Source organism: Lagenorhynchus albirostris, chromosome 17 (assembly GCF_949774975.1).
Source record: "Lagenorhynchus albirostris chromosome 17, mLagAlb1.1, whole genome shotgun sequence".
NCBI classification, from domain to species: Eukaryota; Metazoa; Chordata; class Mammalia; order Artiodactyla; family Delphinidae; genus Lagenorhynchus; species Lagenorhynchus albirostris.
In genome coordinates, this window is record NC_083111.1 from 66,206,286 (window position 1) to 66,222,573 (window position 16,288).

A 16,288-nucleotide genomic window follows, 5' to 3' on the forward strand; every position below is an offset into this window, starting at 1 on the left:
AAAGTGAAGTCACTTGCCACTTGCCAGCAGATGCATAGGTAAGATTTAAACCCAGGTCTATCTGAATTCAAAGGTGGTGCTCTTTTTCTTTTTGTTTTTGTTTTGTGGTACGCGGGTCTCTCACTGTTGTGGCCTCTCCCGTTGCGGAGCACAGGCTCCGGACGCGCAGGCTCAGCAGCCATGGCTCACGGGCCCAGCCGCTCCGCGGCATGTGGGATCTTCCCGGACCGGGGCACGAACCCGTGTCCCCTGCATCGGCAGGCGGACTCTCAACCACTGCGTCACCAGGGAAGCCTGGTGGTGCTCTTTAATTCGGCCCTTCAACAAGGTTTTTGTCAAATACTTGTGTCTTACTCTGAACCAGCTGCTATAACAAAGTTCCATAGATTGGGTGGCTTATAAGCAACAGAAATTTATTTCTCACAACTCTGGAGGCTGGAAGTCCAAGACCAGGGTGCCAGCAGGGCCAGGTTCTGGTGAAGGCCCTCTTCACGTTGCAGACTTCTCCATCACATCCTCACATTGGTGGAAGGGGCAAGGGAGCTCTCCCAGATCTCTTTCATAAGGGTGTTAACCTCATCATGAGGGTGGAGCCTACAAAAGGCCACACCTCCTACATCACATTGGGCAGTAGGATTTCAGCACTTTGGGAAGAATTTGGGAAAAACACCAACAATCAGACCACAGGAGCTTGTTATTTACCGGGTACTCTTGTAGGCATTGAGGATCCGGCTGTAAACCAAATTGACAAATAATTCTGTCCTCTTAGAGGTTACATCCTACAGGACGTAGAAAGACAGTTGAAAAGGGTAAAAGTAAGAAGTTTAGTAGAAAACTGTTGATAAATGCTAGGGAAAAAAAATAAAGAGAATGAGATTTGGGTTGGTCAGGAAAGGCCTCACTGTGACCTCAGGAGATATTTGAGTAAAGGTCTTAAGGAGGTGAAAGAACAAACAATGTGGATATCTGGGGGAACAGCAGTTCAGGTAGAAGGACCAGCAAAGGCCCAGAAGTGAGATGGTGCTGGAACGGAGGCGGTACAGCACGAAGACCAGTGTGGCCAAGTGGAGAGGGAGTTGGGCAGAAGTTCAGAGAGAGAAAGGAAGAATCAGACAAGACTTTGTAGTTTACTGAAAGGACCTTGCATTTTATCTTGCTCTTAACTACTGTGCCACACTGCCTCTCAATAATTCTACGGAACAGATTTCTAGGAGTGGGATTCTGAGATGAAAGGATACAAACATCCTTATGACTATTATTCCCGGAGATCACCTGATTGTAAAGCTAATCAACATTAGGCTACCGGACCCCTCACACGGCTCTTCCAAGGATTTCGCTTAATTTTGTATTCATAATTTTACTCTTTTTCCTTCAAGAGGGCCCCTCAAATTGTATAAACTTCAGGCCCAACAAAACCTGGATCTGCCCACTTACTGCATATTGTCATACTGCTTTTCAGCCATAGAAAGCTTAGGCTACAGGGTCATTTCCCTTGAGCTCTGCATAGCATAGGAGAAGAATCAGATCCCCGGCACCTCCAGCTGAGTTCCCGATCAAATTCCGGTTCCCACGTAGGGACAGGCTCTGGCTCTCAGCCTATCCACAACCCAGATGGCCAGTCCCCTTCACCAGCCACTGGTAAATGATGAACAGATTTAGGACACCAGCAAAGCAGGGCCTCAGTGAATTTATCTATCGATAGAATCTCCCAATCAGATAATCTGTTGTTTCTGATTTTGAATTACAAACGGGAGTAGGTACCTTCATCTTTTTAGATTTAGGGTCTGACTCTAAAGGTGTCAATCCAGCCCTACCTGCCCTCCCTCCCTCCCACTCCAGCCAAAACTCTCCCCTCCTCTTCCTTTTCTTTCCCTCTGAAAACATTCAGGTGCCTCGAGGGAATGGCCTTCCAGAATCCTGTGACTACAGTTGAATAACACCAATGAGTCATGTTACGTATACAACAAGTACTGATTGCTTCCACCAAAAAAGAAGAGGGTCTCAGACTTGTGACCTCTAGCATGTGAGCTCCACAAGGATGGAGACTTTGTTTTGTTCACTTTTGTATCCCCAGTGCTTACATCTGTGCCTGATACATAATGGGTGCTCCAGAAATACTTGTGGAATGGATGAATTATGATTCATTCTAGAAATTTCCCCTGACTCCCCATCCTAGGTCAATGCTCCACACGCTTCCTCTATACTCCTAGAACACCTTACACAAATCACCATCATTGCACTTAGCTCTCTGTTGTATAATTACGTGTGTGTGTGTGTGTAGCTGTCTCCTCTAGAGTATAAGCTCCTTCAGGTGGAGGCTGGGTTGTATAACTCTTCACACAAGACGGAAGAAATTTCATGAGCAAATCCTGGCCTCTCCAACTTCAAAATATATCCCCAATCCAACCACTTTGCAACATCTCCACTATGCTACCCCCCATCCCAACTATTCCTTAGTGACTGAACTTCTGCAGTAGACTTCTAAGTGGTCTCCCTGCTCCCTGCTTCACCACTGCACCATCATGGAAGTCCAAAATACACACTTTTTAAAACAAATATTTGGGGTTTCCCTGGTGGCGCAGTGGTTAAGAATCTGCCTGCCAATGCAGGGGACACGGGTTCAATCCCTGGTCCGGGAAGATCCCACATGCTGCGGAGCAACTAAGCCCGTGTGCCACAGCTACAAAGCCTGTGCTCTAGAGCCCACGAGCCACAACTACTGAGCCCGCGAGCCAGCCCGCGAGCCACAACTACTGAAGCCTGCACACCTAGAGCCCGTGCTCCACAACAAGAGAAGCCACCGCAATGTGAAGACCACGCACCGCAACGAAGAGCAGCCCCTGCTCGCTGCAACTAGAGGAAGCCCGCACACCGAAATGAAGAACCAGTGCAGCCAAAAATAAATAAATTAAATAAATAAATTTATTTTTTAAAAAAACAAATATTTGCTATTCCAAAATGAAAATCATAAGTTATAAATTACAGTTCCAATAAAATCAATATAGTGCCTAATTATCATATAAATGAGAAATAAAAGAAAATTGATTTATACTATAATATGTATTTTAACATATAAATGTTCAGGCACAACTACATCAGCAGGTGGAATGAAATAGTCTGCTGCTTGCAGTTACACATAAAGTCATGATGAGTGAAGAACTACAAGTGCAGACAGATACCCACATGCTATATTTGTAACTCAAACATCACTAGCCACATAGGTTACAGGATTGGCATTGGTTACAGGATTATCTAAAATGGTGGACAACTCAGGAAAGTTCTGAATATAACAAAGGGCATCAGAGTTCATAGATAATTAATAAAAAGATAAATTGAACTTTGTAAAAATAAAATGTTTGCTTAACAAAAAAGTTACAAAGTCAAAAGGCAAAGTGGGAGAAAATAGTTTCAAGGTATATCACAGATAAAAGACTAATATCCCCACGTAAATAAAGAACTTGTAAAATCTGAGGGGAAAAAAGACCAAAAACCCAACAGAAAGTGGACAAAATACACAGATAATTCACCAAAAAATATATTAAATTACCCGAAAACATATTAAAAGATATTCAACTTTTCTCATAATAAGAGAAATGCAACTTAAAACCATACTCAGATACTATTTCTCACCTATTAGACTGGCAAGAATTAGTATCCCTAGGGAAGGAATTTATTACAATAGAAACAACGTATGCATTTACCCTTTAATCTGACAATGTCAATTTTAGTAATTCAACCTGAAGATAAACCTGTAACAGTACAAAAAAAATTGTACAAAAACTTAGATACAAGGTTATTTATTGTGCTGTTTGTAACTGCAACCTATCGGAAAGAACCTAAGTGCCCATACATAGAAGATAGATTGAATAAACTATAATACATTCACACATTAGAATAATATGCAGCTGTAAACAAAGAATAAGAGAGATCTCTACAAAACCATATGGAGTGATATCCAGGATACCTTGATAAGTGAAAAAGAGTGCAAAATAGTATAAATATATATAATGCCATTTTTCATGTAATAAAGAAGAGGAAATAAGAACACATCCACACATACATTAGAAAGAACAAGTACATACACCTTAAATTTACACAATTTTATATGTCAAATATATTTCAATTTTTAAAAAAGAAGAAAGAAAATAAGTACAATCTTGCCTCAATGAGTACGGTAGGTGCATTCTAGGAAATTTTAGTGAATGTAAAATCCCTGTAAATATCCTTTATGTTTATATATATGTAAAACAGAATTCAGTTCTAGTTTAGCTATTACAAACAGGGTTTTCATTTACAGGAATATCTTGGTAACATTCAAAAGGGTTTGGGACCAGTTTATACACTCCAGGATGCCTACCTAGCATCCCTGCCCCCTGTTCTAAAGGCCAGTTGTGCCCCTAGTCATTGTGAGAACCCAAAACAATCATGGTATGGGTTGAATTGTATTCCCCCAAAAGATATATTAATGTCCTAACCCCCAGTACCTGTGACCATGACCTTATTTGACAATAGAGTCTTTGCAGATGTAATTAAGTTAAAATGAGGTTAGACTAGATTAGGGTGAGCTAAACTACTGGATTAGCAATGACTTGGTTTCCTTATAAAAAGAGAAAACAGACACACAGAGGGGAGAAGGCCATGTGAAGACAAGAGCAGAGATTGGAGTAATGCGTTTACAAAGCGAGGGACACCAAGGATTGCCAGCCACCCCCAGGAGTTAGGAGAGAGGCAGGGAACAGATGCTCCGCAGAGCCTCCAGAAGGAATCAACCCTGCCAGTGCCTTGATTGCAGACCTCTGGCCTCTGGAAACATAGAGGCTACATCTGGTTGTTTTAAGCCACCCAATGTGTGATACTTAGTGACAGCAGCCCTGGGAACCAAATACTAAGCTCCCACACTGTGCAATGAGTACACTGTGGGGAACCTGTCATTGTGTCTCCCTCCCGCTCAGCGTCCAGTTCCCTGATCAGACAGCACCCCTCAACAGTGCCTTCCCTAAACCCCTTAATCAGAGTATCACCCCACCCCCATTGTTCTCATCCCTTTACCCTGCTTAAAATTGTCTTCACTTTTCATTACCTAACATGATATCATTTATTTATTCCCTTAGTTGTTGTCTGTCTCCCCAGCTAGAACGGCAAGCTCCATGCCAAGGCAACTGTGTCTCATTCCCTGCTGCACCCCAGCACCCAGGACAGCCCTGGCCAGCAACATGCGTTCCATTGACATTTACTGAACTAATGAGTGAGGATTCTTTTGCTCAGATAGGGCAAATGTAACCTTGGCATAATGAGGAATAGAACAGAATAGCTTCCCTGGAGAAGCGAGCAAAGAGAGGTATCAAGAGCTTCTGAGAGCTGGAAGACTTGGGGGAAAAGGCATTTGAGATATTTTCCTGGAAGTTGGAGGTGTGACCTCTTTCAGTCGCGGAATTTTGCAGACGTGATGTGCAAACATGCATATGCTTGCCTGGCAAGGCACTGGATCCAGAAAGGCTACATCTGTCACATTTGTTTGAAGCCAATCCAAGTAGGCTAAACATGCATTTGGAGAGCTGGGAAAGAATTTTATATCTTGCACGTGCTGTCAGAGGCAGTAGGGAAAACGTGTTGGGAAGAGAGAGCACATACTAAACAGCCAAACTGGTGCTGTGAGGTTACACACAGGGTTTCTTAGCCTCGGCACTCTTGACACTTTGGGTTAGACAGTTATTTGTTGGTGAGGGGCTTCCCTGTGCAAAGGGTGATTGGCAGCAAATGACAACCTCACCAGTTATGACAACCAAGAACGTCTGCAGATGTGGCCAAATGTCCTCTGGGGTTCTGGGGCAAACTCACCGCTGGTTGAGAACCACTGAGTTATATGTGGTGCTTGTCTACTCCCCCTCCTCCATTTGCAATTCCCCATACATCCTACACACACGCACACACATGCGCACGTGCGCACACCCCACACATGTACGGTAGGACAACACTCTCAACTCCCCTCAAAGGAAGCTTTATTCCTATGTGTACCCCCTCCGAATGTGCCCTGGGATTTCCTGATGTCATCCGTGGTCAACCATTATATTAGTAGCCTATGACAAAATACATCTCTCGGGATTCCTGCACATATGTAATTCCCATCTACATTGAGTCTAGACTTGACCATGTGACCTCCTTTAGCCAATGGGACATTAGCGGGCATGGTGATACAAACAGGCTTGTTAAACACTGACACATTCAGGCTTGTCCTATTGGAACATTTCTTTCTTGAGAGCCAGTACCATGTAAAGAAGATCAGGCTAGACTCCTGAAGGCCCAGAGGCCACATGGAGAGACACACTGGTAGATGAGAAGCCATTGTGGATGTTCCAGTTCAAGATGAACTTGGGCTGAATGCAACCGTGAGTGATCTTGGCTATACCATGTGGAACAGAAGAACTGTTCAGCTGAGCCCAGTCAACTCACAGGACTGGAAAACAGGAAATCGGTTTTGTTTTAAGCCAATAAGTTTTGAGGTACCGTGTTACATAGCAAGTCAGCTGAAACATTAGCAAATGTCCAAGTTGATGAAAGTAAGAAACAGTGCAGAGCTGGAGCAGGCTCATGCTAGCTCACAAGAGCAAACTGTTAAATTTTCTGAGTCAATTATTAAATATTAAATTATATTAACTTAGGTAGAAATAAATTATATCTTTTAAAAGGTAATACTCAAAACACATCATTTTTTAAATTATTTTAATTCATTTTACTATTATCCGTGCTCTTGGGGTTGTGTCTATTGTATCCGTATGGTGACCATACTATATAATAGTGTGCTACGGCTCATCTCTCTCCAACTCTGCATTCAATGACATCACATTCACAGCTTGAAATTGGCCATAGTAGGAGTATTTATACCACAGAAATTGCCAAATTCTACAAACCAGAGTTTTTTGTCCAAACAGCCAGTTGTTAAATGTATCTGCATATCACTGGTACTCTCCCTAGAAGGGCTTAAATAATAGCAATAATAATAACTAGGAGACGACTTCTATGTGTCAGCTGCTGTTCTAAATTCTTCACAACTCTATGGGGTTGGCACTATTATTGGCCTGATCTTACAGATGAAGAAATCAAGGCACAAAGAAGTTAAATACTTTGCCCAAGGTTATAGTACTCGTAAGCTCTAGAGCCAATGTACTTAGGCATTCTGGGTACCATGCCTTTACACATAGGCTGCCCACATTTTCCAAACCACTAGTCAGGGTACAAGATCTAATAAGTGCAATGTACTTGGGGGGAGTACAGGGCAGATTACTTGAAATTAGGACTCTATGTTCACAGTACTTATGACTTAGAGGTTTTAATTTTATGCAAAATTTTAATTTTATGCAAAATTCAAATAGGAGCTTCTATAGGATTAAAAAATAAAAGCAAGCAAGACCAAAGAAGAAACTATGTAATAACGAAGTGAAAAGTGGTTACCTACGCCAACCCGCACATGTCCACATCTGCGTCCTCGCACAGAATTCTCTGAAGGGTCAAGCAGATGGAACCAGCGTCCAGCCCACTACTTCACTAACAAAGACAACACCCTTCTAAGGTCTATAGGTGAAAGAGCCCGCCCCACTGTGCATCTCTATCTTATCTTTCTCTTTCCTCCCGTGGATAGATGCTTGCAGTAGTTTTCAAAGCCATCTATATAATGAAAGTAACAAAAATACTTAGAGAGTTAGAGAGGGGGGAGGGATGAATATAGGTGGAGCACATAGGATTTTTAGGGCAATGAAAATGTTACCAAATCAGGTCGGGCTGCTCGCTGCTTGAAAAAAATCAATACTCGCAGAATTTGGTAGAAAGGAAAGTTGCCTTTAATCAGAATGCTGGCAATCTGGGGAGACGGTGGACTTGGTGTCCCCCAAAGACCATCTCCAAAGATTTTGCTCTGCCATGAAAGTGTTCATCCTCACTCGGCTCTGTGGCCTCTCTCCACACACTGCCCAGAGCGGGCAGGAAGGATGCCACGCTGCCCTAGAATACTTCAGTGGACAATAAATGCTTAGCCCAATCAGTTTGCCTTCCTCCCTTACAGCACTTAGAGGCATTTTACTCATGGTTTACTGGCATCCTGTCACACGTGATAGACCGTCTGTCCTCTGAGCCCACAAAAGTTATTAGGAGCCTGTGAATCAAGAATAGTTATCCAGTCCTATGGGAGATATTCCCAGCATTCTCTGACTCCACAGCCCTCTGCCCAGGGAGGCCTTTGGAATAGGCCATTACATGCAGAGCATAATTTGGAAGGTTTAAGCTTCCCTATAGAAGCTTCCTGAGCTGGCTTATATCAGTGCCTACAATTACACACTTAGATATTAATTTCTCTGGCATAATGTTTGCATCTAAGTTTTTTAAACCCAACTGCCCAAAATAGGGGAATTATTAAATTATGCTGCATCCATAAGATGGGATATTATGCAGTTGCAGCTAAGGCAGAGGTGGCTCTAGGCTGTCCTTGCTTCTTAGGACAGCTTTGGACGAGATAGAGATCAAGAATTCTAAGTCCTACTCCTCTCCTGGCCACGCGTAAGGGCTGTAAAGATGAGAAACTTGCAACCACTGCCCACTCTGCCGTGGAAGAGGGAGCTTCACCCTCTGGTCTCCTCCTTCCTTTCGTCTGGAGGAGGCCTTTTAGAAACCCTAGTTTATGTGAGTTGTTTCTCACTGTAGTGGGACTGATCTTGCCGCCTGTCAAGATCAACATCCCATTTTCCCCTCTGCTTTGATACTGTACCATTTCAACTGTAGGTGTCAAATCCTTTTGATTCCACATGAAATACTACCCTTGGTTGCTTTCATGTATGTTTTATGAGAACCCCTAGGCATGAATATTTATTTAAGCAACTTGGAACACAACCCTTTGATTTTCCTTTTCTGTTCTGATTCATGTTTAAAGGTTGGGGGACATGCACTATGTCATAGTTCACCTGTAATGGCTTTGGCCTCCTCACCCCTTTCCTTACAGGGCCAAATAGTTGTCTAGGAAACGGAAAACATTGCCTGGGTTTGTGTCAGTTAGCAGCATGACAAACGTTCTGTTTTACTGATGAAACAGAACTCTTTCCTGTGCAATGTCAGCTTTCCTACACAATATGTCAACGGACCTTTGTCATCCAACTGTTGCCTGTTTGGTTTCCTTCCACGGTGACTGACTTAGTCAACCCTTCATCCATATTAATAGTTTCTGTGCATTCAAAGACATGGTCAAGAGGATGAAAAAACAAGACAAAGACTAGGAGAAAATATTTGCAGAACATAAACATGATAAAAGGCCTATATCCAGAACATATACAGAATCCTCAAAACTCAATAATAAGAAAACAACCCAATTATAAATCAGGCAAAAGATTTGAGCAGATATATGCAGAAGGCAAAAAATCCCATGAAAAGATACTGAACATCATTTGTCATTCCAGAAATGGAACTTAAAATCACTATGAAAGGGAGTTCCCTGGTGGTCCAGCACTTAAGACTCCGAGCTTCCACTGCAGGGTGTGTGGGTTCGATCCCTGGTCAGGGAACTAGGATCCCACACAAAATAAACTCACCATGAAGTACCACCACACTCCTAGAACGGCTATAATGACAAAGACTCATCATAGATACGGAGTATCTGAAACTATCCTACACTATCCAGTATCAGTGGGTATGTAAAATGACAACTACTTTGAAAATGACTGATACTTTCTTAAAAAGTTAAACCTGGGCTTCCCTGGTGGCACAGTGGTTGAGAGTCTGCCTGCCGATGCAGGGGACACGGGTTCGTGCCCCGGTCCGGGAGGATCCCATATGCCGCGGAGTGGCTGGGCCCGTGAGCCATGGCTACTGAGCCTGCGTGTCTGGAGCCTGCGCTCCGCAGCGGGAGAGGCCACAACGGTGAGAGGCCCGCGTACAGCAAAAAAAAAAAAGTTAAACCTACACTTACCATATGGCCCAGCCATTCCACATCTAGGAATTTACTCATCAGAAATGAAAACATATATTTATACAAAGACTTGAACAGGAATGTCCATAACAGCTTTCTTTGTAATAGCCAAACACTGGAAACAATCCCAACGTTCACCAACAGCTGAATATACCACTAATTGTGGTATATCAATCCCATGGAATACTACTCAGCAATAAAAACATATGCACCACTGATATACCCAACAACATAGTTGACTCTCAAAATAATTATGCTGAATGAAAGAAACCGGATCAAAAAAAAAAGAGTACCTAGTTTAACACCCATTTGTATAAATTTCTAGAAAATATTAACTAATCTAAGAGACAAAGCAGATCAGTGGTTGCCCATGGACAAGGTGGGGTAGGGATAAAAAGAGATTGCAAAGAGGCAGAAGGAAAATTTTGGAGGTGATGGATTTATTCATTATCTTGATTATGGTCATGGTTTCACAGGAATATATTTATGTTAAAACTTATAAAATTATACACTTTAAATATGTATAGTTTATTAAATGCGAATTATACCTCAATAAAGCTGAAAAATATCTATGTACAGTATGCATCAGTTATTGACTACGTAATGATTCAAGAAGGAACTAGAAAACGGTCTACCAACTTGGGTTACTAAATTGGGCGATTAGGGACTTCCCTGGTGGTCCAGTGGTTAAGACTCTGCACTTCAAATGCAGGGGGTGCAGATTCGATCCCAGGTCGGGGAACTAAGATCCCACATGCCACATGGTGCGGCCGAAAAAAAAAAGAAAAGAGAAAAAATTGGGAGGTTGGCAGCCATGGGTGCACATCTCTTCAGTTGCCAGCCTGACCTTCAGATCTGGTCCAACTAAATCCAAAGATAAGTGAAAAGTGGGTGTCCAGAAGATCTGTAATATGGAAACCTCTTTACCGATGTATCTGAAATTGAATAGGATGGTCACATAGGCTGTGACAACCCATACAAGCTGAGCTGCAGGCAGGTTAAACCAGAGTAGTTAAGGAAATCATTCAGAGGATTTGTCTCTGCTACTGATAAAAAGTTGTATGGTTACCTGTGTGAGACACAAATGTGGGAAATAACCTGTTTCAAGTTAGGTGCCCTTAAGCTTAACACCTTAAATTTCCTGAATAATAATGCAAACATTCATACATACAGTTTATTACCATCTCAAGTCCAATAAATAAAAATAAAATAAAAATATTGAAAAATAAAAATCTCCTCTGCAAAGGGTTACTAAGAGTTGTCTCTCAGGGCTACCCCTTGATAACAATACAAAAATTTTAAAATTCAGGGCTTCCCTGGTGGTGCAGTGGTTGAGAGTCTGCCTGCCGATGCAGGGGACACGGGTTTGTGCCCCGGTCCGAGAAAATCCCACATGCCGCGGAGCGGCTGGGCCCGTGAGCCACGGCCGCTGAGCCTACGCGTCCGGAGCCTGTGCTCCGCAACGGGAGAGGCCACAACAGTGAGAGGCCCGCGTACCGCAAAAAAAAAAAAAAAGTTTAAAAATCCACACTGCTAAATTTTTGTGAGCGTTTTGTATTTCTGCTAGAGTTTGCGCTTTTTAAATATCATGGTCATATAATTTTGTAAAAAGTCATTTTTCTACCCGTAGTGGGTTGAATGGTGGACCCCGGAAATATATACCCAGGGAGTAATGCCCAGAACGTGTGAATCTTACCTTATTTGGAAAATGGGTCTTTGCAGGTGTAAGTAAGTTAAGGATCTTGAAATGAGGAGATTATCCTAGATTATCCAGGTGGGCCCTAAATCCAAGGACAGGTGTTCTTATAAGAGAAAAGCAAAGGGAGATTTGAGACAGAGATTAGAGGAAAAGACAAGGCTTGGTGAAGTTGCAGGCAGAGAATGGAGTGATGTGGTCCCACGCCAAGGAAGCCAGCAACCACCAGAAGGTGGAAGAGGTAAAGTAATCTTCCCTAGGGCCTCTGGAGGGAGTGACCTGCCAACACTTTGATTCAGACTCCGGCCTCCAGAACTGTGAGAGAATAAATTTCTGTTGTTTTAGCCACCAAGTTTGTGGCACAAAGCCTCAGCAAACCAATACACTACCTCATAAAGCACTAAAGATGAAGGTGACAGTATTACCAATGTTGTAGGTTTGTTATGAGGATTAAAAAACTTAAATGAGTTAATAGTCCTAAAGCACTTAGAAGAATGTTTGATACCTAGTAAGCACTATACAAGTTCTAAGTAAATATTTACCAAAAAGAATTTCTCTGGCGTCAACGCAACTGGTTGTTGATGACATTGCTTTACCGGTGCATGACTGGTGGATCCGACGCCATAATACTGGAGCCTCTTGTTAGACTACGGAATTAAAACAACATTCAGGACGATGATGAAAAGGCCAAGAAGAGTGGACTCCATCAAGGTTCTTTTTTGAACCCGAATGTTCTATAAAAGGAACTCTTCAATTCTCAATGCATTTGGGTCCTTGCTTCTCTATTAGTTGTCTGTACAACTCCTCAATCCCTAAACGCAACGTGAAACGGGATCTGGGGGCCCTGGGGAAAAATCACTTTTATTGCTTCCGTTGAACGCCTAAAACCCAGCGAGGCCCCCAGAAAGCAGAAATCCCAAGCCGATTCCGCGCGCCAGGTTACACCTGCAGAAAACTACGATTCCCAGAAGGTTTTGGGGGGGGTGGGGAGGGGAGAACGGACGGCGAAAGGGGGCGGAGTCTAAGGGAGAAGGTCGTAGGCTGATTCCATTGGCCTGAGCGGGAGGGGTCGTCTGGGCGGGGTTTAGCGCCGTCCAATCGGCGGCCTGCGCGCTCTTGGTACGGTCGGCGGGGGTCCGGGCAGCCACAGCCGGCGCTCAAGTTTCCCGGGCAGGAAGCGCGGGGCGTGCCGGAAAGGCGCCGGGACCGTTGTCCGCTGGATAGGCGGCGGTCGCGCGTGGACTGCGATATGCAGAGCATAAACCTGGGCAACAAGGAGAGCGGCAAGATATGGCACCGCAAACCATCCCCGGCCACTCGGGACGGGTAAAGGCCGCGGCGGGAGGCGCGCGCTGTGGAGGGGGATGGCCGCCGGCGAGGGGCGGGTCCGCGGCTTTGGCGAGGCGTTGGAGGGGCTGTTGGGGAGGATCTCAGGAAGGGTTGCGGGGGCCGGATGGAGGTTCGGGTCCTGACTCTGATCCTGCCCCGGATACCTGGGTTGGGTGACCTCGAGCAACCCAAGTGCCCTGAGTTTCATGATCCTTAGAGACCCCCCTCCCAGTCCTGGGGACGGGGTCTCATTAGGATCAACGTGGAGCGGGAGGTCCTGGTTTATGCCAGGGAATTTGAGTTTCTGGTGAGTACCAGGACTGCCTGCCTTAATTAACACAGAATCCCTGTAGTATTCCTGGCACGCAGTTGATGCTCAGTAAATACTCGTTAGTTATTCCAGCTGGGAAAGAACTCAGGAGGAGGAACTGATGCGGGAGGAGGAGAACAATGCATTTCTCCCCCTTCCAAATGCCGCAGTTTATCCATCCTTGAATCATTGTTTGTATTCAGGCAAGCATTCGCTCATCGACTATTTGATGAGCACTTACTATGTGCCAAGCTTCTAAGCGCTGAGGGACAGCTGTGGATCAAAACAAACTTCTGGTTCTCTTGGAGTTTACGTATTAACGTGTATGGTGATGATAGTGGTGGAGGAAGGGGTTGCGGTTTACAAGGTAGGGCACTCTTTCTAGTAAGGCTATAGTTGCTGCTGCTTTTTTTTTTTTTGATAAACTTTATTTCTTTAGGACAGTTTTAGGTTCACAGCAAAATTGAGAGGAAGGTACAGAGATTTCCCTTATACCCCCTGCTCCCACACATGCCTAGCCTGCCCCTTATTAATATTCTCCACTAGATATTTGTTGCAATTGATGAACCTGCATGAAGGCATCATTATTACCCAAATGCCACAGTTAAGGTTAGGATTCAGTCTTGGTGTTCTACATTCTGTAGGTTTGGACAAATGTATAATGACTCATCCACCATTACGGTCTCATACAAAGTATTCTCACTGCCCTAAAAATTGCCGTTGCCCTGCCCATTCATCCCTCCCTCCCCAACTCTTCTTTTCATTCAGTTCCCAGGTACCTGTCCTGTTTGAGGCTCCTGGGTGACTTTAATGGAAGCCTTTGTCCCAAAGTGGTACCATCTTGGTTCCAGTTGCTGCACACAGATTAACCTTATTGCTTCTAATTCCTTCGGATCCCGTGGACTTTGTTGCCTCACTTGCACTCATATTGCAGTGTGTTTCTTGTTCTCATGATTTTTCTGTTGATCCTTTGCTTGCTCCTCAACAAATCAGTGCCAACTACACATGCCCAAAGCACACTGCTGCACATTGTACCATTAGTTTCTTTGGTTTCTGGTTGCTATCAGTCCCCTAACAATACTGCTGTCCCATCAACTCCATTGAATAAACATTTTATCTAGAATAGGGGTACTTCAGTAGAGGTTTTCATTTTCAAATTTGGAGTTTATGTAAATAGCACCCTTACTTCTCACGTTCTCTAAATGTTGTAAAAGTTATGCCAACCCACAATAATTCTCTTTCTTGCTGTTATAAAATATCTAGATACACATGCAAGATTCAAAAAATGAAAGAAACGAGTTTGTGTGCAAATATCCTCATTTGTTTCTTCCATTAAAACATAGCTTTCTTTCTGTTCAATAAAACCCATTGTTATGGTGTTGAGAGAAGCAAGGAGCATTGACTGCGGAGTCAGATGCACTTTAGTTGAAGTAAATGTCCACTCACTAGCTCTGTGACCTTGGGCAAGTTAATCTCTTAGGCTGTAAGTGAAAATAATCATACTTAACAGCAAGATTGTCTTAGGGAATTAGTGTCTCATGCATCTTGGTGTTCAGTAAATATTTGATGTTTTTACTATGTTTAAGGACTGAGGAACTCTATCAGGCAAATTGTCAGCAATTGAAAATCCGTTTTAAATATTTGCGTGTGTGATTTATATGAAAAATCAGAAGGACAGAATTTTGCTATTAAATGTGATTATATCATGATGATAGGGTTATAATCAAATTATTAGTGTTTTTCTGTATTTTCCATATTTTGAACAGTGATCATGTAATCCAGACACATAATAAATGTTACAGAAAAAAGACTGGAGGGAAAAGTCGTTTGCTTGGTCTGAGCTTAATTGCCAGGGAACATTTTGATGTTGTTACTTATTATTTCAATACATTTATCCCCCCCCATCCCCCTTTGGGAATGTCAAACAAAAACCAGAGCTGGACAGTAGTTAACGTAAAAACAGACTGTATTCAGGACTGTTGCAATAGAGGAAACAAGACCACAGGGTAGAACTGGGCTCAGTTCTGAATACAGCCTGGGCAAGTGGGAAGCTATAGCCAAGGAGAAGGGTGGGGGTCGCTGGATGGAAAATTACTAAGAGAAAACATCTGGGGTTAAGGGAGTTCTGGCTAAATCTACCTCACAGGATTCCTGCTGAAGACAGGCCAAGGTGATCAGACATCACTTGGGAGATGGTGGAGAATGAGGAACCCATCTGATGTCAAAGTAGTATTGAGGGTAGGGGGGTTCTGATTAAACTGACTAAGCAGCATTCTTGCTAAAAGTAGATTTTATAAGGGAGTGCACAGAAGGGCCTAGGAGAAGGTTTGGGAGCCTGACTAAAGTTTGGTCAAGCCAAGAATCTTTGTCAGGGACTAGATTAAAAATAATTTTATGTTTTACCCAATGAGTCTGAAAGCCTTATTTTTAGATACGCTGTAGAAAATGTTTGATATACTTAATTCAATGTAGTGTTTTTTAAATGAAGTGGTAATGAGGCAGATGTTTCAAATATTAAAATTCAAATTCGTAGAAAGTCAATTAAATAAAAAATTTCATGATTTGAAAACTTGTTGCAGGAGAGAATGGGACTTTTCTGGTCTTCATGACCCAAATATAAACACATACATTATTTTAAAGAGTTAGTTAATTTGTGCTACAAGTTTTATAACAGTTTTCTTTTCAGCAGATACATGGTACATGATCTTCCTCTCAAAAAATAATAGCTTTAGACAAATATACCTAAAAATAAAACTCATGTACACTTGGAACGTTCTGTAATCACAAAAACAACATCTCATTAGGATATCTTAAAGTTAGGATATTGAATTGATTTTTTTCTTACATGTGGTAGCTTGTGATTTATATAAAACTCTCTACTTTTCACTAATTACTTCATTGTTTTTATCATGGGTCTGTTGCTTGATGTAACAATTCAACTACTCGATCAGAAATACATTTTCTTATCATATCCTGTTGTCTATGACTTAATCACAGTTTATAAGTC

The 16,288-nt window shown here is 42.8% G+C and overlaps 1 protein-coding gene across 2 annotated transcripts in view; it reads left to right on the plus strand.

The window, feature by feature from the left end:
• Positions 1–12,785: 12,785 nt before the first annotated feature.
• The window catches only part of TBC1D31 (TBC1 domain family member 31), a 60,946-nt gene continuing 57,443 nt past the window's right edge, over positions 12,786–16,288 (plus strand). For both annotated transcript variants that reach the window (XM_060127919.1, XM_060127921.1), the window contains exon 1: positions 12,786–12,968. In XM_060127919.1, the coding sequence (XP_059983902.1) occupies positions 12,892–12,968 (77 nt within the window). In that variant the 5' untranslated portion in view covers positions 12,786–12,891. The remainder of the gene's footprint in view (positions 12,969–16,288) is intronic.